The following is an 18,729-nucleotide window of genomic DNA, read 5'->3' on the forward strand; positions in this document are numbered from 1 at the left end:
GTTCAAGAAGGTTTGTCTTAGAGGAAAACATTATACATAGTAATTGAAACATTGTGGGATGATCAAATGTGATAGGGCTTTGCTACTAAAAGCAATACAATGATCCAAGACAATTCTGAGAGGCTTATGACAAAGAATGCCATCCATCTCCAAGGATGTATGCTGGAGTAGAAATGTAGTTGAAAACATGGTTTATCACGTGTTTATTTGGGTATATGATTTAGGGTTGTTTTTATGAGATTATTCACTTATAAAAATGAATAAAATAGAAATATGTTTTAAGAGATAATACATATATAACCCATTGTAATTGCTTGTCAACTCTAGGAGTGGGGGAGGAAAAAGGGATGGGAGACAACATGAATCATATAACCTTGGAAAACTTATGTGTAAATTTGTTACTAGAATAAAAGAAAGATAAAATTAAAAAAGGTTTATCTTAGCATGTAGATCCACAGGTATTTTATATTGTCTACAGTTATCTTAAATGGAATTTCTCTTTCTGTCTTTTGCTACTGGACTTTGTTGGCAATATATAGAAATGCCAATTATTTCTGTGGGTTTAATTTGTATCCTACAACTTGGCTAAATTGTTGATTATTTCAATTAGTTTTTTAGTTGATTCTGTAGGATTCTCTATCATCATACTATCTGCAAAGAGTGATAGGAAAACTTTTATTTCTGACATATCATTAAAGTTAATATCCATTTGTAAAAGTTAAATGGTTAAATAAAACTGGTGGTGCTTGTTAATGTCCCCTAATAATAGGGGAGGAGGACACAGCTCAAGTGGGATTGAGCCAATGGTGGTAGGAGATGCTATAAACCCTCAGAGCTACCCTCCCAGAACCCTGATGAGAAAGGTAGCAGGCTTGCTAAGAGAGAGAGCCAGAGAATACAGCTATACTTGTTTGTATCGGTATCCTCAGCACTTAGCACAATAGATCGCTCATAGTAGCACTTAATGAATGCTTTTTATTTTTTTATTTCTTTTTTGTTTGTTGCATTACAATTCTCAGGCACAACCCTCTCTATGATAGCAAAGATATCTTTTGATAAAAAGATACAAGTTCTTTCTCTGTAGGTGAACAGATTCTTCAGACAATATGTCTGTTGCTGTATATAATGCTCTCTTGGTTCTATTTATTTCACTCTTGATAACTTGGTGTAAGTCTTTCCATGTTTTTAAAAATTTAGCCTACTTGCCATTTCTGACAGTGCAGTAGTATTCCATCATAAGTAAAAGTCACAACTTGTTTAGCCATTCCCCAGTTGATGGGCATCCCTTTAATTTCCAGTTCTTTGCTTTTTAATTCATTCATTCATCGATTCATTCAGTGGTAGAGAAAAGGGGATTGATAGTCTGAAGATAGAAGTTTGGGAAATGTGTGTTTTGGTGATAGTCCAAGCGAGATATGAGGACTGAAAAAATAGGAAAATAGCTAGCACTATTTTTTTAAAAGAAACATAATACTTCCATTTTATTTAATAATCTATGTGCACCAATCTCTAAACACCAAAGGAAACATAGAAAACATTTCAAAAGTTTTCGCATAGTCAGTGGGGACTTTCTACAATTAAAAAAAACCTACACAACTTGTTCATTCCATTGTGGAATTTTTCATGGAGTAACTTTTATCTGTGAAATTATTTCATTACTGTTATTTTGTGATATTACTTTAGCTTTCAGTTGTTTTAATTTGGTTCTGATACCATCCTCAGACATTTCTGCAAAGGGTAATTCCTTTACTTTGGCCAGAAATGTCTGAATTATTTTTTCACCTTGCTCTCTTTCGTGGCAGCACCTCTTGGTTGCTGGTTCCATTTCATCAGATTCTTGAGGTTTTCCAAAATGCTGGAATTTCTCTAGTTTCAGGGCCTTTTGTTTGGCATTTTCTATTACATGCTTAGGAAAATTAGCAAGTTCTGCAACATGAATCCCCAAACTCTGATCACGGACACCTTTCTTTACTTGATATAACATAGTTAATGCCTCATCAGTAGTTAATGCTGAAACATGTAGATTATTCACTGTTGGCAACTGGTCAGCCAATGTGGTCAGTTCATGAAAATGAGTAGCAAACATACAGAAAGCTCCAATCTTAGTGGCAATGTATTCTGAAATAGCCCAGGCTAGCCCAAATCCATCATAGGTTCCTCTTCCCAGTTCATCAATGATTGTGAGGGAATCTTGGGTTGCAGACCTGAGAATAGAAGCTGTCTCCAGCATTTCTGCCATGAATGAAGATACACCTTTCATCTGACATCACCTGCTCCCACTCGAGCCAAGATACAATCCACAATGGACACTTCTGCTGACTCGCATGGTACAAAACAGCCAATCTGAGCCATCAGAACTATTACTCCGGTTTGATGGATATATGTTGATTTACCTCCCATATTGGGGCCAGTAATAACGTGGAACATCTCCTTATTTTTCTCAAAGTTAATGTCATTGGGGATGAATGCAACTTCATCTTGAACTTCAACACAAGCATGTCTGGAACCTTTCAAAATGATTCTTCCTTGTCCCTTTTCCAAAATGACTGGACATACGTATGGAATAGGTGCTACATTAGCAAAACTGACAACAGCATCCAGTTGAGCTAATACATCATTCAGTGTCTGCATTGGTTCTACACAGCCAGAAGAAATGTTGGTGATTCTTTAACAATGGCATCCTGGGCTTCCTCATACTCATCTCTAATTTTGAGGTACTCATCATTGAAAGCAGCCAATTTACTGTTGGTAAACTTAACACCATTCTTTTGGACATCTAACTTGTTACGGTTTTTATTGCTACGAAGGACTTTTTCTTCCTTGCAGGTCACTTGGAGATAATATCCTAGTTGTGCATTAGAGTCCAGTTTAATGTGTTTACCAGCTTCTATGCCTAGCTCTCTTGCTGCACTTGTTAAAGATGACTGCATCTTCTTTTCTACATTATCAATTGATTCCCTTAGCCGTGTCAGCTGAGGATCAAAGGATGCATTCACAAGAAATTCATGGTTTTCCACCTGATTCATATCTAAGATTGTTTCTATCATTTCCTGAAATTTGGAGAAATCAGAATGAAGATCAGCCAGAGGAGTTACGAAGATTGCCAATAACAGCATCTGGTGTTTTCCTTCATGTTTTTCAAGTGCTTGTATAACATTAGGGAGCTGGTTTATGGCTTGATACACTCGGTAACAATTCTGTAGGTTAGCTGCATGTCTTTGAAATTTCTTGGCAAATCGGTGAAGATCTGGGAAACCACGAAGTAAGTCTTCTTGCAAACTCTTCCTCAGCTCTGCATCTACTACGAATGCCTCAACTAGGTTTAACCTTTCCTGTATCCTGTTCTTATCCAATAGTGGCTGTTTAATGCATTGATCAAGCAGTCTTTGGCCTTGAGGTGTTTTGAACTTATTCAGCAATGCAAGAGACTGAGTACCACTTTTGTCTTCAGCAGAGCCCTGAAAAAGATTAAGAGCTCTGACAGCTGCATTATCCAACTTCATATACGGGCTGAGGTCAAAGGTGGTCAGTTCAAATTGTCCAAAGTTTGAATCGTCTGATAAAAGTTCTAAATACTTAATCACAGCCGATAATGATGAAATTGCAACCTGATTCTCAGCACTATTCATTTGATCTCCCTTTTTGCTTTTCAACAAAAGGTTAAGGTCCTTGAACAATATCTTTTGCTGCAAAGTCAACTTTCTTCCTCTCTGTGATCAGAATTCCTCCTCTCTCAATAGCCTGTCTCAGTTTTCCCATGTCCCCAGCAGTTTCACCTCCTGGTAGGACACATTTCTTTGGGCCAATTTGAATCAGCAGTGCTTCCAGATTGGAGAATTGATCATTATCTGGAAACTCACACAGTCCCAGCTACCTTTGTATGGAGTCAACATACCCAACTCCAACTAATCTTTGGCCAACAATGGACAGCTTAACACCACCACCACCAATGGAACATGACGCCATTGTTTCCAGAGAGGATTTCTTCGAATTGGGTACCTTTCCCAATTGGTGAAGCCTTGAATGCCACATGCCAGTCATTCTCCATGGTGGCCTTATTCCCAGCTTTATTCTTATAAACTTCAACTCTACACTGATGAACCAAGAGGAGGTCTTTTGAAAAAGATTCAAAATTCATATTACTAAGCACAACACTTTCCAGTTTTTTAGAACCTGTCAACCCAATATATCTGATGACTGCCTGGGTCTTAAACACCTCCCAAGCGACCAGCAGCACATCCTTGCTGTGCACGGTATAGTAATCGCCCGGGTCAAAGAGGCGCACAGTGGTAAGCGGTTTTGTCGGCAAGGCCTGGAAGAAGCAGACAAAGCTGCATTCAGCCTGGCTGTCCATGGCCAACACCTCTTTTGGCTGCACCACCATGTTGGAATCTCCCGCCAGCGGCTGCCTGTGGCCCCTCCTGAACCCGCACTGGCCCGCCTCTTTCCCCCACTATTTTTTAAAATGCTTTACTTGTTGGGTTTTTTTAATCACATTTAATTCTCATTACTATGATCATTTTACAGACGAGAAATTGAGACTGTGAGAAATCAGGCAGTTGTCTAGGAGTCATATAGCTGTAAGTGTTGGAGACAAAATTTGAATTCAGATGTTCCTGACTTCAAAGCAAGTGTTCTGCCCATTATTCCCAACCAGAGCAAAGGGACTCATGGCAAGTTCAGAGATAGCATTCAGCACTGACAACTCCTATCTTTATAAAGCTTTAAAGAGGACAAAGTGGTCCTTTCACTATAACCCTGTGAGGGAGGCGGTGCAGGGCTTTAGTATCTTCATTTTACAGAGAAACTCTGCATCAGAAAAACAAGTGACTGGGCTGTAACCCTAAGTGGGAAAGATCACAGCACTCCTGACTCAAGTCCAAAGGGCTCTCCTCTACACAAGTGAGGTAACGTAAGCAAAGCCCTTTGTAAATCAAAACCCATCAAATGTGACTGGGACTTTTTATTATCATCTTTATTATGGTTTATTTTGTTCTTCTTACTTTTTATTACATGTGGCACTCTTTCATTCGGCCCAAGAGTTCACATTGCCTCTGTTCCAAAGGTTAGAAAAGTCTTCCCTTAATCTGACCTGCTACTAATAGAAATGGTTCTTAGACTTCATGGAGTGGTTTCAATTAGATTTGAGATGCCTCCCTCTGATCCTTCTCATGGTGACACTTTGTTTTAATTTTATTACTTAAGCATTTTTAAATTTTCATCTTCCTTCAATTACTTATAAAAGTAATTTTTAACATTCTTTTTCTTTTTTTAATTAAAAAAATTTAACACTTTTCCATCTTAGAATCAGTACTATATATTGGCTCTAAAGCAAAAGAGTGATAAGGGCTAGGCAATGAGGATTAAGTGACTTGCCTAGGGTCACACAGCTAGGAAGTGTCTGAGGCTAGATTTGAACCTAGGACATCCTGTCTTTAGGCTTGACTCTCAAGCCAAGCCACCCAGATGTTCCCTTTAATATTCTTTTTCTTAAAATTTCAGTCCCAAATTTTCTCCCTACCTTTCCTCCTAATTGAATTACTTTAAAAATGATTGACATATTTTAATATCAACTTTGTTTCTGAACTTATCTCTTCTCTCCTTTCCCTCTCTATCCAGAGACTATCTCTTGAAATAAAGGATTTTTTGAAACTTTTAACTTCTGTCTTAGTACCAATTCTAAGATAGAAGAATGGCAAGGACTAGGCAAAAGGAGTCGAGTGATTTGTTCAGGGTCATACAGCTAGGAAGTGTGTGAAGTCAGATTTGAACCCAGATCCTCCTAACACTAGGCCTGGTGCTCTATCCACTGTGTACCTAGCTGCCTCTAAAGGATTTGTTAAAAGAGATAAAAGACTCAGTTCTACAAAACCAGCCAACACATTAACCAAGTCTGGTAGTCTTTATGGCATTCTGTATCCATAGACTTCTGTAAGTAAAAGAGGGAGAATATGTTATTTTTTTTAAGTCTAATTATATTTCTTTTATTTTGACAACATGGTCAGTTCCACTTATACCAAACCCATTGAGCCTTCTCTTGTAGCAAAAATAAAAAACAAACAGTTAAGCAAAACCAAGTGACAAAACATTCCCATATAAGCATATGCCATGATCTACTCCTAGAGTCCTCCATCTTCCTACCAAGAGACAGGAAGGGTGTTTCATCATATGTTTTCCAGGACCAAGATCAATCATCAGGATTAATTTGGAGTCATCTGCCTTTTCGTGTTGCTTTTGTATACATTATTGCAGTCATGGCGTATATAGTTCTGCTTTGTTCAATCTGCATTAGTTCGGACATCTAAATTTCTTTGAATTTCCCATTTGTATTTTCTCACTGTGGCATAATGTTCCATTCATAGAACACAATTTCTTATACAAGGCATTCTTTTTTTTTTGGCCATTGACATTGGTGTGGGAATTCCAGAGTGACAAAATTCCTTCTACACTTGCAAGGTGGTCCCTTTCCTACAACTTCCAGTCTAAGGGAGTTGCCTAGAAACTGAGCGGGTATGTGATTTGCCTATAATCCAGAGTCACATAACCAGGACATACCAGGTTTGGGTCCAGGTGCTCTTCACTCCAAAGTCAGCTTGCTAATCATTAGTCCATACTTGGTATCACTGAAGTCCATGAAAAATAATGAACAATGACATTAATAGAGAAACCCCTATTCGATTATTTTTTTTAAACCCTTACCTTCCATCTTGGAATCAATATTGTGTATTGGTGCCAAGGCAGAAGAGTGGTAAGGGCTAGGCAAAGGGGGTTAAGTGACTTACCCAGGGTCACACAGCTACGAAGTGTCTGAGACCAGCTGTCTCTAGGTCTGGCTCTTTATCCACTGAGTCACCCCGCTGCTCCATAGTAGATATTCAGTAAATACTTATTGACTAAATGACTAGCCCTCCCCTTCAAAGCAACCTCCATTGTAAACATGGTACAGAAATTGGGTTGGTATATCACTCTCCGAAGAAATGCAGAAAATAAAAAAATTAAAACCACCCAGAGTGTCAAGTGAGCATTTATGGATTGTAAAGACTTGGGCATATTCTCAGAAGAGCCCAGAGATGGTGCCCGATGGGTAAACAATGCCCCATGGGCAGAAACCCAACTATTTGCAGGAGGGTCTGAAGTTCATGTGAAAAGAAAAGCCAGATTTGAAACTTAGAAAACAATGGAGTTAATGTTCCAAAACTGCTCTTAATGAACTGAAAAACATTTAAACAGCAAAGATGATTTCGTTAACTGAATTGCTTTTTAGCTCACTGACTCATTATATTATTAACTTCCTGATTTTTTTAGCCCCTGAACATGGCCTGTTCTGCTTGAGAACCACTTTCTCTGAATATATGCTAATGGCCAGATTTCTGTATATGAACCACAGACCATTCACAGACACATTCAAGGAAATATAGACGAAATCATTCATCGTCACCATCTTCATTGGGCACTATGGCATTAGCCTCCTAATTTTTCTCCTTGCATATAGTCTTGTCCCTCCCCAATCCATCCTCCAAAGTGTAGTAGAGGCATGGGGAGAGAGAGAGAACTTGTAAGAACCAAGGCTGGAGACCTAGCTCTAGCTATCAATCAAGAGAAGATTCCAACGGAATGTTCCCAGGAATGGCAGTTGGGGGTTTCTGGTCACCCTGAGCGGAAGAGACAGAAAAAAAAAAAGGCTTTGGACTTTGTCTCTGGCTCTGAGCAGTTTGAGTTGACCAGAGGGAGGGGTCTGGACTTAGAGTCACTCTCTCTCTCTGGAGATTGAAACCTGGCTGAAAGACCCTTGTGGGGCTGACTTGGTTTTTTTGAGGTTCTCTGACTTTGGACAGTTGAAGTTGATAAGAAGGAGAAACTGGTCTTTTGAGTTGGTGGTCTAGTTAAGAGTTGAGTTGGCCAGGAGAAACTGAGAGACTGTGAACTTTGTTTTTCTTTCTGGGGCTAAGCTGAGATTTTTTGTGAAGAAGAAAGAAGATTTTGAACTGCTATTGTCTTCCATCTCCCTAACTGTCTAAGAGTCACACTTGTGACTCCCCAAACCCTCAATTTTACCTCATTTAGATTAGGGAAATCCTCATTCCTCTTACCTCAGTTTCCCATCCTGTTCTCACAATAAACCCCTTATCTGAGAAAGAAAACTAGAGTATTTTATAGTCTCCCACCCACTGGGGGGTGGGGGAGGAAGCCAAAGGCTTCCAGAAGAGGGTGGTTAAGGGAGAGGATCAGGGAGGAAGGAGGTTAGGAAATATACTGATCCATCAGCCATCAATAGGGATCAATAGAGAACCCCAGAGTATCTATCTAGAGCAGTATTCCCTGTGTACCAGCATCCCTCAGCATTTCTCGTTCCTACCTCCATAACAAATAAGCAGCCTCAGGTTCCCTGAACAGTTCCCCAGTCAAAGCCAGAGAACAGCAGTCATTGCAACAAGAAATAGTTCCCTTCAGTTTATATTCTCTATTTCAATAAGTAATAGTTTCTCCAGTTTACTTCTCTATTTCAAAAGAGAGGTTGTTGTATGTAGATGAGCCCAGACTTGGGTTTGGGATTGGACTGAAATGAAATACTTATCTCAAAGCTAACAAAAGGAAAGGTTATTCAGCAAGGATACAGCATTGATTAAGCTGGGCACAGCTTCCATGCCTCTGCCATAATGACCCAACTGTGCTGACTTTTGTACTGGACAACCAAGAAACTACCCAAATGGTTCAAGTCTTAGTCTCCTGGGCCAATTAAGTCTGGAAGATGTTTTCTCTTTTTTAAAAATCATTCATTTATTTTTATATGTTTTTCCCTCAATTACATGTAAAAGCAATTTTTTTATCCCTTACTTTCTGTCTTAGAATCAATATTGCATATTGGTTCTAAGGCAGAAGAGTGGTTAGGGCTAAGCAGTGGGGGTTAAGTGACTTACCCAGGGTCACACAGCTAGGAAGTGTCTGAGTCTAGATTTGAACCTAGGACCTCCTGTCTCTGGGCCTGACTCTCAATTCACTGAGCCACTTAGCTGCTCCCGTAAAAGCTATTTTTTTAACATTCTTCTTTTTCTAATTTTGAGCTTCAAAGTCTCTACTTTCCTCTTCTCCCTTCCTTTCCCTCTCTCCTCCCTGAGATGGTAAACAATCTCATATAGATTTTACATGTGTGATCATGTAAGGAATTTTGGAAGATATTTTCAGTATCTTTTAAAGAAAAAACTAGTTTAATGTTCCTTTTGGTGGGGATTTTGGAAAAGCTAATATAATTCATTAGAGCAGCAACCCTACCAGATATAGGTCCTACCCTTGCTGCCAAGTTATAATCTTAAAGTGAAGCTCTAACCATGTCACTCTCTTGCTCAAAGACTTTCAGTGGCTCCTTGTCTTTAGAATAAAATACAGGGGTCACCTAGTATGACTGCCTGCAGTTACAAATTAATATTTTTGTGGGTGAGCACCTGAAAAGGAGATTGGAAACTGAAGGGAAATGGGTAAAGGAGAAAGAGAGAGAGAAAGAGAGAGACAGAGAGAGAGACACACACACACACACACACACACACACACACACACACACACACACACACACACACACAAAGGAATAAAGACTCAGAGACAAGGAGTTAAAAAACCTGGGCTCCATCATGCTTGCTCCTCTGATAATATTGAGAGAGAGTACTGCACATGTTCCCAAACTTTTCTTGGAGAATAGTGGGAGGTAGATAATGAGCATGTGATATGGCATAGGATTTAACGTTGGCTCAATTGACAACCACATGATCATAGAGGAGTGTTAGATTGGATTTATGATTTAAGACTGAATATATATTAATTAAAGATTGCCAAGGAATTCACTTATGAAATCCCCTTTAAATAATAATTTGTGATCTCGCACTCAGGTGAGATTCAGGGAGATTATAGGGAAATCTGGGAACAAGCAAGAACTTCTGGGGATTGAAGTCGGGGTTCAAATCTCCATTTTACATTTCTCCATTTTACATTTCTCCATTTGATCATTTGGGAAAAGTTTTCCCCAAAAGGATCATGAAAACATAATCAACTTAAAGATTACAATAATTTGAGGATAAGAGGAAAAAAGAACAAAACCAATAATTGCTAGACACATCGACAAAGAACCAGTTAGGGGGTATTCACCTTTGGCATAAGAGTATACATCAAATAAATGTTCAATCAACCACACCCAAAGTTCATTCTTGATCTTCTCGTGCAGCTTGTGGTCTGGAGGCATCTTTATGGTGTCTTCTCCAAACAGTTCAGTTTCTGGATTCAGTGAGGTAGCATCTTTCTTAACCTAAAATTCTTCTTAAAAGGAATTTAAACTTTGCAATTTAAAATAATAATATTTTTACATTTCCCCATGAAGAGGGTGATTAGAAAACATAGGATCACTTAGGGATGCATGACTGAGTTATGCGGTATATGAATCAATTTGCAAGAGAAATTAAAAAGACATTAGAAAAATCCAAATAAAAAAGATAATTTCTGGATGAAAATATAGACTATCAAAGTCTTATGTGTAAAAATTCCAAGTAAAGGAAAAGTAAATCTAAAACAGGTCCTTGAATCAGGGCCCAATTAAAATGATCTAAGCAATGATGCATTTACCCAGTCAGTAGCCAGGACTACAGAAAGTTTGTCACACTATGAAAGACAGAAAAGGGACTAGATTATAGGAGCCAGGTTTGGAGCCAAATTTGGGATACTCGTCTGTAAATGTTTTCAGTATCTTTGGATACAAGGAAGGCCTACTTCTTAACATATGTTAATCATCACAACCTTGAGTCTTCACACTAGGTTCAAGTCCTTTGAATTGGCTTGGAAGTGCATCAATACGTCCTGGATTGGTTTCTCTTTGGCCCTATGCAATGGCTCTTTTGTATATCTTGTCCTGGAATCAGACAGAATCATTAAGCAAAGTCCCATAATTTTTTAAAAATAATTAGTGGCATCATTTTTATAGTCTCAAGCTTTTGGGGCATGCATTTACATTATAGCAAATGTATTACTACAAAATCAAAAAGTTAAAGAAAACTTTGATACTGGTGACGTGCTTCAAATATAAAAAGGAGAGAAAAACTGAAATAGTATATTGCACATGCAAGAAAAATATAATAAAAGAATTTTTAAAATTCAAAAATATAGCTTATAATCATTGACACACTGTGTCAGCTAAGAAAATATAGAATACAAGGCTTTCTCACCAAAAATGAGATCCATTTCCTCTTCATGTCTGGCCATGATCCACTGTGACTACAAGCAAATGAATTTCACAAGGTAGCATTTTTTATAAAGAACAGTAGTACAAATATGTGGTATCAATATCCCCAAAATTCTCAATAGACCAATTAATTACAATAACAAACAAACATACTATCATTTTTACATAAGTTGCTGTATGGCATTTTTACAAGCCTATGAACTGATGGATAGTTGTCACCGTTTTTACAAACGCGGTGTAACAGTTAAAGGAGTGGTTGGCATAAACTGTGACCGCGAAAATATGGTTTCAAATAAAAAATATAGTGGTCGCCATGGGAAAATTCCCAAATATTAAATATACCCAAGTCAGTTGGATTTTATAGAGATTTTAATTAATACAAATTAAGGAATTGATGAAAGGGAGAGAGAGAGTAAGAGGAAATAATGAGAAAAGGGCTAGGCCAGCCTAGGCCAGACTAGGCTTAAGCCTTTAGAGAGAGATCAGTCAGTCTTTAATCCACTCACCACAAGAATTGTCCCAAGCAAGATTCTAGTGTTCAGAGAGACCCACCAGTTCAGCTCCTCAGCTCAACTAAGTTCAGCCACCGAGTCCTCCAATTCAGCTTTGGCAAGCAGAACCTCTCAGAGCCCTTTCTGACCTCCTTTTAAAGAGAATTTTCTCCTATGCCACCTCCCCTAAGTTTTCACATCTACCAATCACAGTAAACGTTTTCACAGGAGTGACCATTCTTAATTCACACCTTCTTTAGTTCTCAACTTCTCTGAGTAGACTAAAACTTCTGGGTAAGTTCACACCTCTTTGCCCCTTGCAAGTTTGCAAGTTGCCTGACCTTTATAGGTACTTAGCACTTTTTTTGTATTAGATCTAAAAATAGACTTAGCTTAAGGGCTTGGCCTCACTATAAGTACGGGTTAAATACTTTTTCATTGCTCAGTAGGGAGTTCACAACTTTATCTCCCCCTAAGGCACTATCTAAGTATGAGTGGAGTAATGTTAGAGTTCTCACATTCCTGATCAAGTACCTTCATTGTTTAAAATGGGAAATGGTCTTAACCAAATGTTCTAAGGTAGAGTCTGAGAATTTTTAACATTCACAAGTCTGAGAAATTTTAAGATTCACAGTAGCAAATCTTTCAACCTTGGTAAACATAGTTTTAAACAAAGTAAAACTTATTTTGGGTCTAGAACCTCATCAAGAAATCTAGGTGTCATTGCAAAAAAATGTGTCAGAGGAGTCTAGGAAAAACCCAAACCTCTGTAAAGTGAGCTGAAGAGTATAAATGAGGGATACTCCCTTTTTTTTTGTTTGGGAGGCTTTTTAGGGGTACTATATGCCCTGGGATTAACTTCTCAACTTCCATTCACATTTTTATAAATGCGGGAGTTGGGGTTTATAATTGTATTTCACTTCAGCTACTAAAATTGGCCTTACCTTGTGTTAGGGGCAGGCAAAATGACCAGAGATTGTTAAGGAAAAAATTCTAAAAATCTTGTCTAAAGAACCCTTAAAATCAATTTGAGATATTTAGCTTATTAAATTCTCCAAAGGTTATACAATTTATAAAAATAGACTCGAATCCAGGACTTCAATCCCCAGAAATCCTTGCTCCACTTCCCCAGAATGCCCTCTAATCTCACTGAATTCTCACCTGGGCCAAGAGCGAGATGGGGTATTTAAACCTGGTTGTGAATAGGCTTGGCCTCTTTTCAACTTCTGTTTTGGAGCAGACGCGTCTCTTTCATGATGTGAGGTTATCTTGTCTAGGCCTCTCTGGCCTAGGCATGTGCTTTCTTATTCTGTATTTCTTTAATCCTTAACCTTTAATAAACCTCATAAAAATATAATACTCCTTGCAGAGAGAAACTAGTTTCTACCTGCCTCAGCTTCCCCAAAATTTTAATCTTTACAAATTGTAGCAATTTTCTGATGAAGTCCAACTATCCTCTATGTGACAATTTACAAAGTCAAAAATAGAAAAGCTGTTTTTATATGGGCTTACTCAATAATGTTTGTTCAGTATAGTTATAGGAGGAAAAGCAACAGAATTTAACAGTAGTTAAAACCCAGTACATTAAAATGATTCAGTGTAACAGAATAGTATTGAATGCAGTAATATATGAACTTAAAATCACAAAGTTAAACCTTAAACAAAACAATCAGCAAATGCAATAGAATAGAGAGCTTTTTATAAAACATTGGAGTCCGAAAAGCCTTAAAGATATAACCTCTAGTCTCTTTAAAGTTCCTTGGGTTTTTTTTAATTATCCAATTAGATGCCTATTATCAGAAGGCAGAAGATTGGTAAGGGCTAGGCAATGGGGTTTAAATGACCTGTCCAGGTCCACACCCCCAGGAAGTATCTGAGGCCAGATTTCAACTAAGGACCTCCTGCTCTAGGCCTGGCTCTCAAGCCACTGAGCCACTGAGTTTTCTCCCCATAGTGAGGAATCTCAAATTTGGATAAAGAGTTGCAGGGAGCTGGGTTTTTCCCCTGGCACTCAGGTGAGATAAACGAAAGTATCAGTACAGTCAAAAGATATCCTCTTAAAGTAGCCATGCTTTAAGTTCCTGTTTGGAAAAGTCTCTTCCTTCTTTCTTTCTTTCTCCCTCCCTGTGATCCCCTGCCCCCAGTCCACGTGGAGGCTAATTGTAGCCTAAGAAAAAAATCACTCCCGTTTTTTACCAGCTGGTTTTTTTGATCCTGAAGAAATTGGGCCTAGTACCAGCAGATCAGCGGGGCCAGGTGATTGAGAGAGAGACCACCAGGGTGAACAGGGTCGGGACCAGGTCCGAAGCAGATGGCTGCAGGCAGGAACGCAGGCAAGCAGGGCAGGACCACAAGAGAGAGAGGGAGAGAGAGAGAGAGAGAGAGAGAGAGAGAGAGAGAGAGAGAGAGAGAGAGAGAGAGAGAGAGAGAGAGAGAGAGAGAGAGAGAGAGAGAGAGAGAGAGAGAGAGAGAGAGAGAGAGAGAAGGAAAGAGGTTAACTCTACCCCAGGCTCAGGCTGAGCCAGAGGGAGTCTTAGGCCTTGGAGGGCCAAGGCAGGAAAGGGAGTCAGTCCTTATCACTCCAATTTGACCAATTTGAAGGAAAGCTGTCTGCGGGCCTCCTCCCAGCTCAAGCTTCAGGATCCAACTGAGTCTAGCCCCTGTCCACAGGAAGTGAGTGAACTCCAGAGGCTATTCTCTACCTCACTTCCTGCGCCTCACACATGTCAATGGTGGCTCAAGCTTGGCTTAGGATAGCCCAGGGGGGCAGTTAGTTATTTCTGATTTGTCATTAACTAGCACATGCCCATGTAGTGTGGGTATGCACATTCTTGGGTGCTAGACCAAGCAAGATGGAGGAAATTCAAAAATCACAGGAGGAGGGTAATTAAACATGTGACTTGATGTGGAATGTGGTCTAACAAGGAGGTAGTTAAGACCCTGTGGCAGCTAATGTCTTGCCCAGTAATTCTTTTGATGTTTGGACTGAAGATTTGGAAATACAGTAATCAAGAAGTAACATGATCATGAGACTGGTACATGAACACATAGGTTACAATATCAATACATAAATAATACTTTCAAGATGATACTATACCTGGGATGCTACACCTAGGTGGCTCAGTGGATGGAGAACCAGGTCTAGAGAAAGGAAGTTCAAATCTGACTTACATATTTCCTAGCCGTGTGACCCTGGACAAGTCACTTCACTCCCATTGCCCAGCCCTTTCCATTCTTCTGACTTAGACCCAATATGCAGTGTTGATTCTAAGGTAGAAGGTAAGGGTCAAAAAAAAAAAGAAAAGATAAAATACAAATTTCTCTGGTTAGCATTTAAGGTCCTTCATATTCTGGCCAGGCTTCTTTTCCAGACTCATTGCATATTTTTTCCTTTCATGCTCTGTGTTCCAATTACACTGGCCTACTTTCTATTCCTTCTGTACAACATTCTATCTCCAGGATCCCTTTTTTTTTTGTACAGGTTGTACCCTGTGCCTGAATCCTTTCCTTCCTTCTCTCTGACTTGTAATTCCTGGCTTCCTTCAAGACTCACTTCATTCTAGAAAGGTTTCTTGATTCCCTCAGTTGTTAGTGGTTCTCATGTTCACCAGATCACTATGGATTTTATATTTACTTACAAGGCATCTGTATCCCCCTAGTAGAATGTAAGATGCTTGAGGGTAAGGACTAGTTTTGTTTTGAATCCTCTGGGCCTACCGCAGGCCAGGTGTGTGGGGCATGTAGGTTAGAGTTACTAAAAGCTTGTAACTGTGAATGACTATAGATATATAAAGGGGGAAGCTAGGTGGCCGAGTGGAGAGCACTGGGTCTGATGTCAGAAAGACTCATCTTCATAAGCTCAAATCTGGCCTCAGATACTGGCTGGGTGACCCTAGGCAAGTCATTTAACTGTTTGCCTTAGTTTCCTCATCTATAGAATGACCTGGAAAAGGAAATGACAAGCCACTCGAGTATCTTTGCCAAGAAAACCCCAAATGGGGCCATAAAGAGTCAGACACAACTGAACAACAACAAAGAAATACTTAACATCAGTTGATAAATGGTCAAAAGAAATAAACAGGAAGTTTTCAGATGAAGAAATCAAAACTATTTATAGTCATATGAAAAAATTATACAAATCATTGTTGATTAGAGAAATGCAAATTAAAACAACTCTGAGGTACTATCTCACACTTAGCATGTTGTCTATATGACAGAAAGGGAAACTGACAAAACAAAAAGGGGATGTGGGAAAATTGAGAGACTAATGCACTGTTGCTGATCCAGTTGATCCAACCACTCTGAAGAGGAATTTGGAACTATACCCAAAGGGCTATAAAACTGTATGTACCCTTTGATCCAGCAATACCACTACTAGGTCTATGTCCCAAAGAGATTTTTAAAAATAAGAGAGAAAAAGGACGTGTCTGTACAAAATTATTTATGGCAGCTTTTTCTGTTGATGGCAAAGAGTTAGAAATTCAGGGATGTGCATCAATTAGGGAATGGCTGAACAGGTCGTGGTATATGCTTATAATAGAATACTAATGTATTATAAGAAATGACAAGCAGGATGCTCTCAGAAAAATCAGGAAAGATATATCAACTGATGCAAAATGAAGTGAGCAGGGGGGCAGCTAAGTGACTCAGTGATAGAATGCCAGACCTAGGGATGGGAGGTCCTGGGTTTAAATCTGGCCTTAGACACTTCTTAGCTGTGTGACCCTGGGCAAGTCACTTGACCCTCATTGCCTAGCCCTTACCACTCTTCTGCCTGCTGGAAAGTAAGGGTTGTATTTGGTTTGGTTTGGTTTTTAATGAAGTGAGCAGAATCAGGAGAACATTGTATAGAGTAACAGCAATATTGTACAATGATCAACTCTGAATGACTTAGCTATACTCAGCAGTGCAATAATCCAAGATAACTCCAAAGGACTCATGATGAAAAATGCTGCTCCCTCCAGAGAAAGCACAGATGGAGTCTGAAGGCAGTTTGAAGCATATCACCTTTCATTGCATTTTCTACATAGGCTTTTTAAATGCGTCTTCTACAACAGAACAAATATGGAAACATGTTTTGTATGATAACATGTGCATCACTTATATCAAATTTCTTACTGTCTTGGGATGGGGGAGGAGAGAGAGGGAGGGAATTGTTAAAAAAACTAATGTTAAAATTTGTTTTTACTTGACCTTTCTTTAATAATCCTTATTGCATCTCTACAGTTAAAATTCCATTTTATATAATTTTATATGGTAACCAATGCCTTATTAAAATTTTACTGCCTCTGTCCTAAGCACAAAAAAATTTGTTTTTAGATGTAGAAAAAATAAAATATTACTGACAAAATAGATAAATACATGGAAAGAACAACAAAAACACATTTGAAATGTAATGTTGGTATACACAGAGATGGATACACTGTGGCACAATCAAATGTAATGGACTTCTCTACTAGCAGCTATGCAATGATCCAGAACTATTCTGAGGGACTTATGAGAAAGAACACTATCCACATTCCACATCCAGAGGAAGAACTGTGGGAGCAGAAACACAGAAGAAAAACAACTGCTTGAATACATAGGTCAAAGGGGATATGACTGGGGATGTGGACTCTAAATGATCACCCTAGTGCAATTATCAATAATATAGAAATGGGTCTGTTCAATGACACATGTAAAACCCAGTGGAATTGCTCGTTGGCTATAGAAGGGAAGAGGGAGAAGTCGAGAGAAAGAACATGAATCATGTAATCATGGGAAAATATTATAAATTAATTCATTAAATATACATTTTCAATTAAAAAAAAAAGAAATGTAATGTTGGGAAATCTTCAAGACCAAAGAAAAGATAAAAGAATGTTCTGCCTTCCTTTCTGTAACTGCAGTTTCAGTTCTGGTATATTTGGTTTTTGTTGTTGTTTGTTTTTTTTAAACCCTCACCTTCCATCTTAAAATCAATACTGCAAATTGTTTCCAAGTCAGAAGAGTGGTCAAGGCTAAGCCGTGAGGTTTAAGTGACTTGCCCAGGGTCACACAGCTAGGCAGTGTCCAAGACTAGATTTGAACCTAGGACTATCCTGTCTGCTAGCCTAGCTCTCTATCCACTGAGCCCCATAGCTACCCTCAGTTTGGTACGTTTGTATCTGCCTCTCCTTACTGGTGGAAAGAACGATTATTTGAGTCTGCATGCCTGTGGGGGAGGCAAAATTATGAAGTGCATGGAAGAGGCGAGATGGCCTTCTGGCTTTGAGAGAAAACATATGTAGTCCCAGGGAGAGATCCTTAGAGAGAAAGAAAAGCCTTTGGGAAGTGTTCGCTATGTAGAGGAGCCAGATTCTCAATTTATGGCTTGCCTCCATAGAGATTGGGGGGAATTTCCCCTTGAGAAAGATCAGAGACTCTCTCAGGTGAGCTGAGCTCTCTCTCTGCATCATTGCATATATTCTAATCTACATAACTTCTCCATTTTTTGTTTGCTATTTGTGTAGCTGAATTGGGTTTCTTCACTATTTGTAATGGTCTTTTTTTGTAGCTGATTTTTGGTGAGGAGGGAGTCAAGCAACAAGAACTGACTTTGGGCCAGACACTGTTAAATGCTAGGGATACAAATGCAAGGAGAAAGGAGGATAATATCCATGTGGAAAAAGCTTATGTTCTGATGGAGGAAGGCAGAGAAGAGAGAAGGTACTCAGGCAGGAGCTCAGGAGCCAAGTATAGGCAGCCCAGCTAAGAACTCACATCATCCTCACCACAACCTTGTGAGGCAGCTAGGCAGAGGGTCTACATCTGACAGATGAGGAAACTGAGTCTCGGAAAGAGGAAGTACTTTATCCAGTATCTGTTGTTGGCAGAGCCCAACTAGAGTCCAGACATTTCCGTTCTGGGGCCAGACCCCTCTGATGCTGTTTCTATGGCACCAAGAAGACTTTAAAGGGGGTGAGATGGAGGGTGGGGTATTTTAGTTGAGAAAACAGCCCCCCCCTCCTAAATTCACTACTTTCTGTTTGAGTGAGGAGA

General features: G+C 39.2%; 1 protein-coding gene across 1 annotated transcript; it reads right to left on the reverse strand.

The window, feature by feature from the left end:
• Positions 1 to 1,035: 1,035 nt before the first annotated feature.
• On the reverse strand, positions 1,036 to 4,384 carry LOC100032345 (DNA mismatch repair protein Msh2-like). The gene is given in 5 exon segments (XM_056811768.1): positions 1,036 to 2,265; positions 2,268 to 2,663; positions 2,666 to 3,668; positions 3,670 to 3,964; positions 3,966 to 4,384. Coding segments are annotated over 5 exon segments (2,757 nt in total). The 3' UTR covers positions 1,036 to 1,621.
• Between the last annotated feature and the right edge of the window lie 14,345 nt (positions 4,385 to 18,729).

The sequence above is a fragment of the Monodelphis domestica genome, chromosome 1, assembly GCF_027887165.1.
Source record: "Monodelphis domestica isolate mMonDom1 chromosome 1, mMonDom1.pri, whole genome shotgun sequence".
NCBI lineage: Eukaryota > Metazoa > Chordata > Mammalia > Didelphimorphia > Didelphidae > Monodelphis > Monodelphis domestica.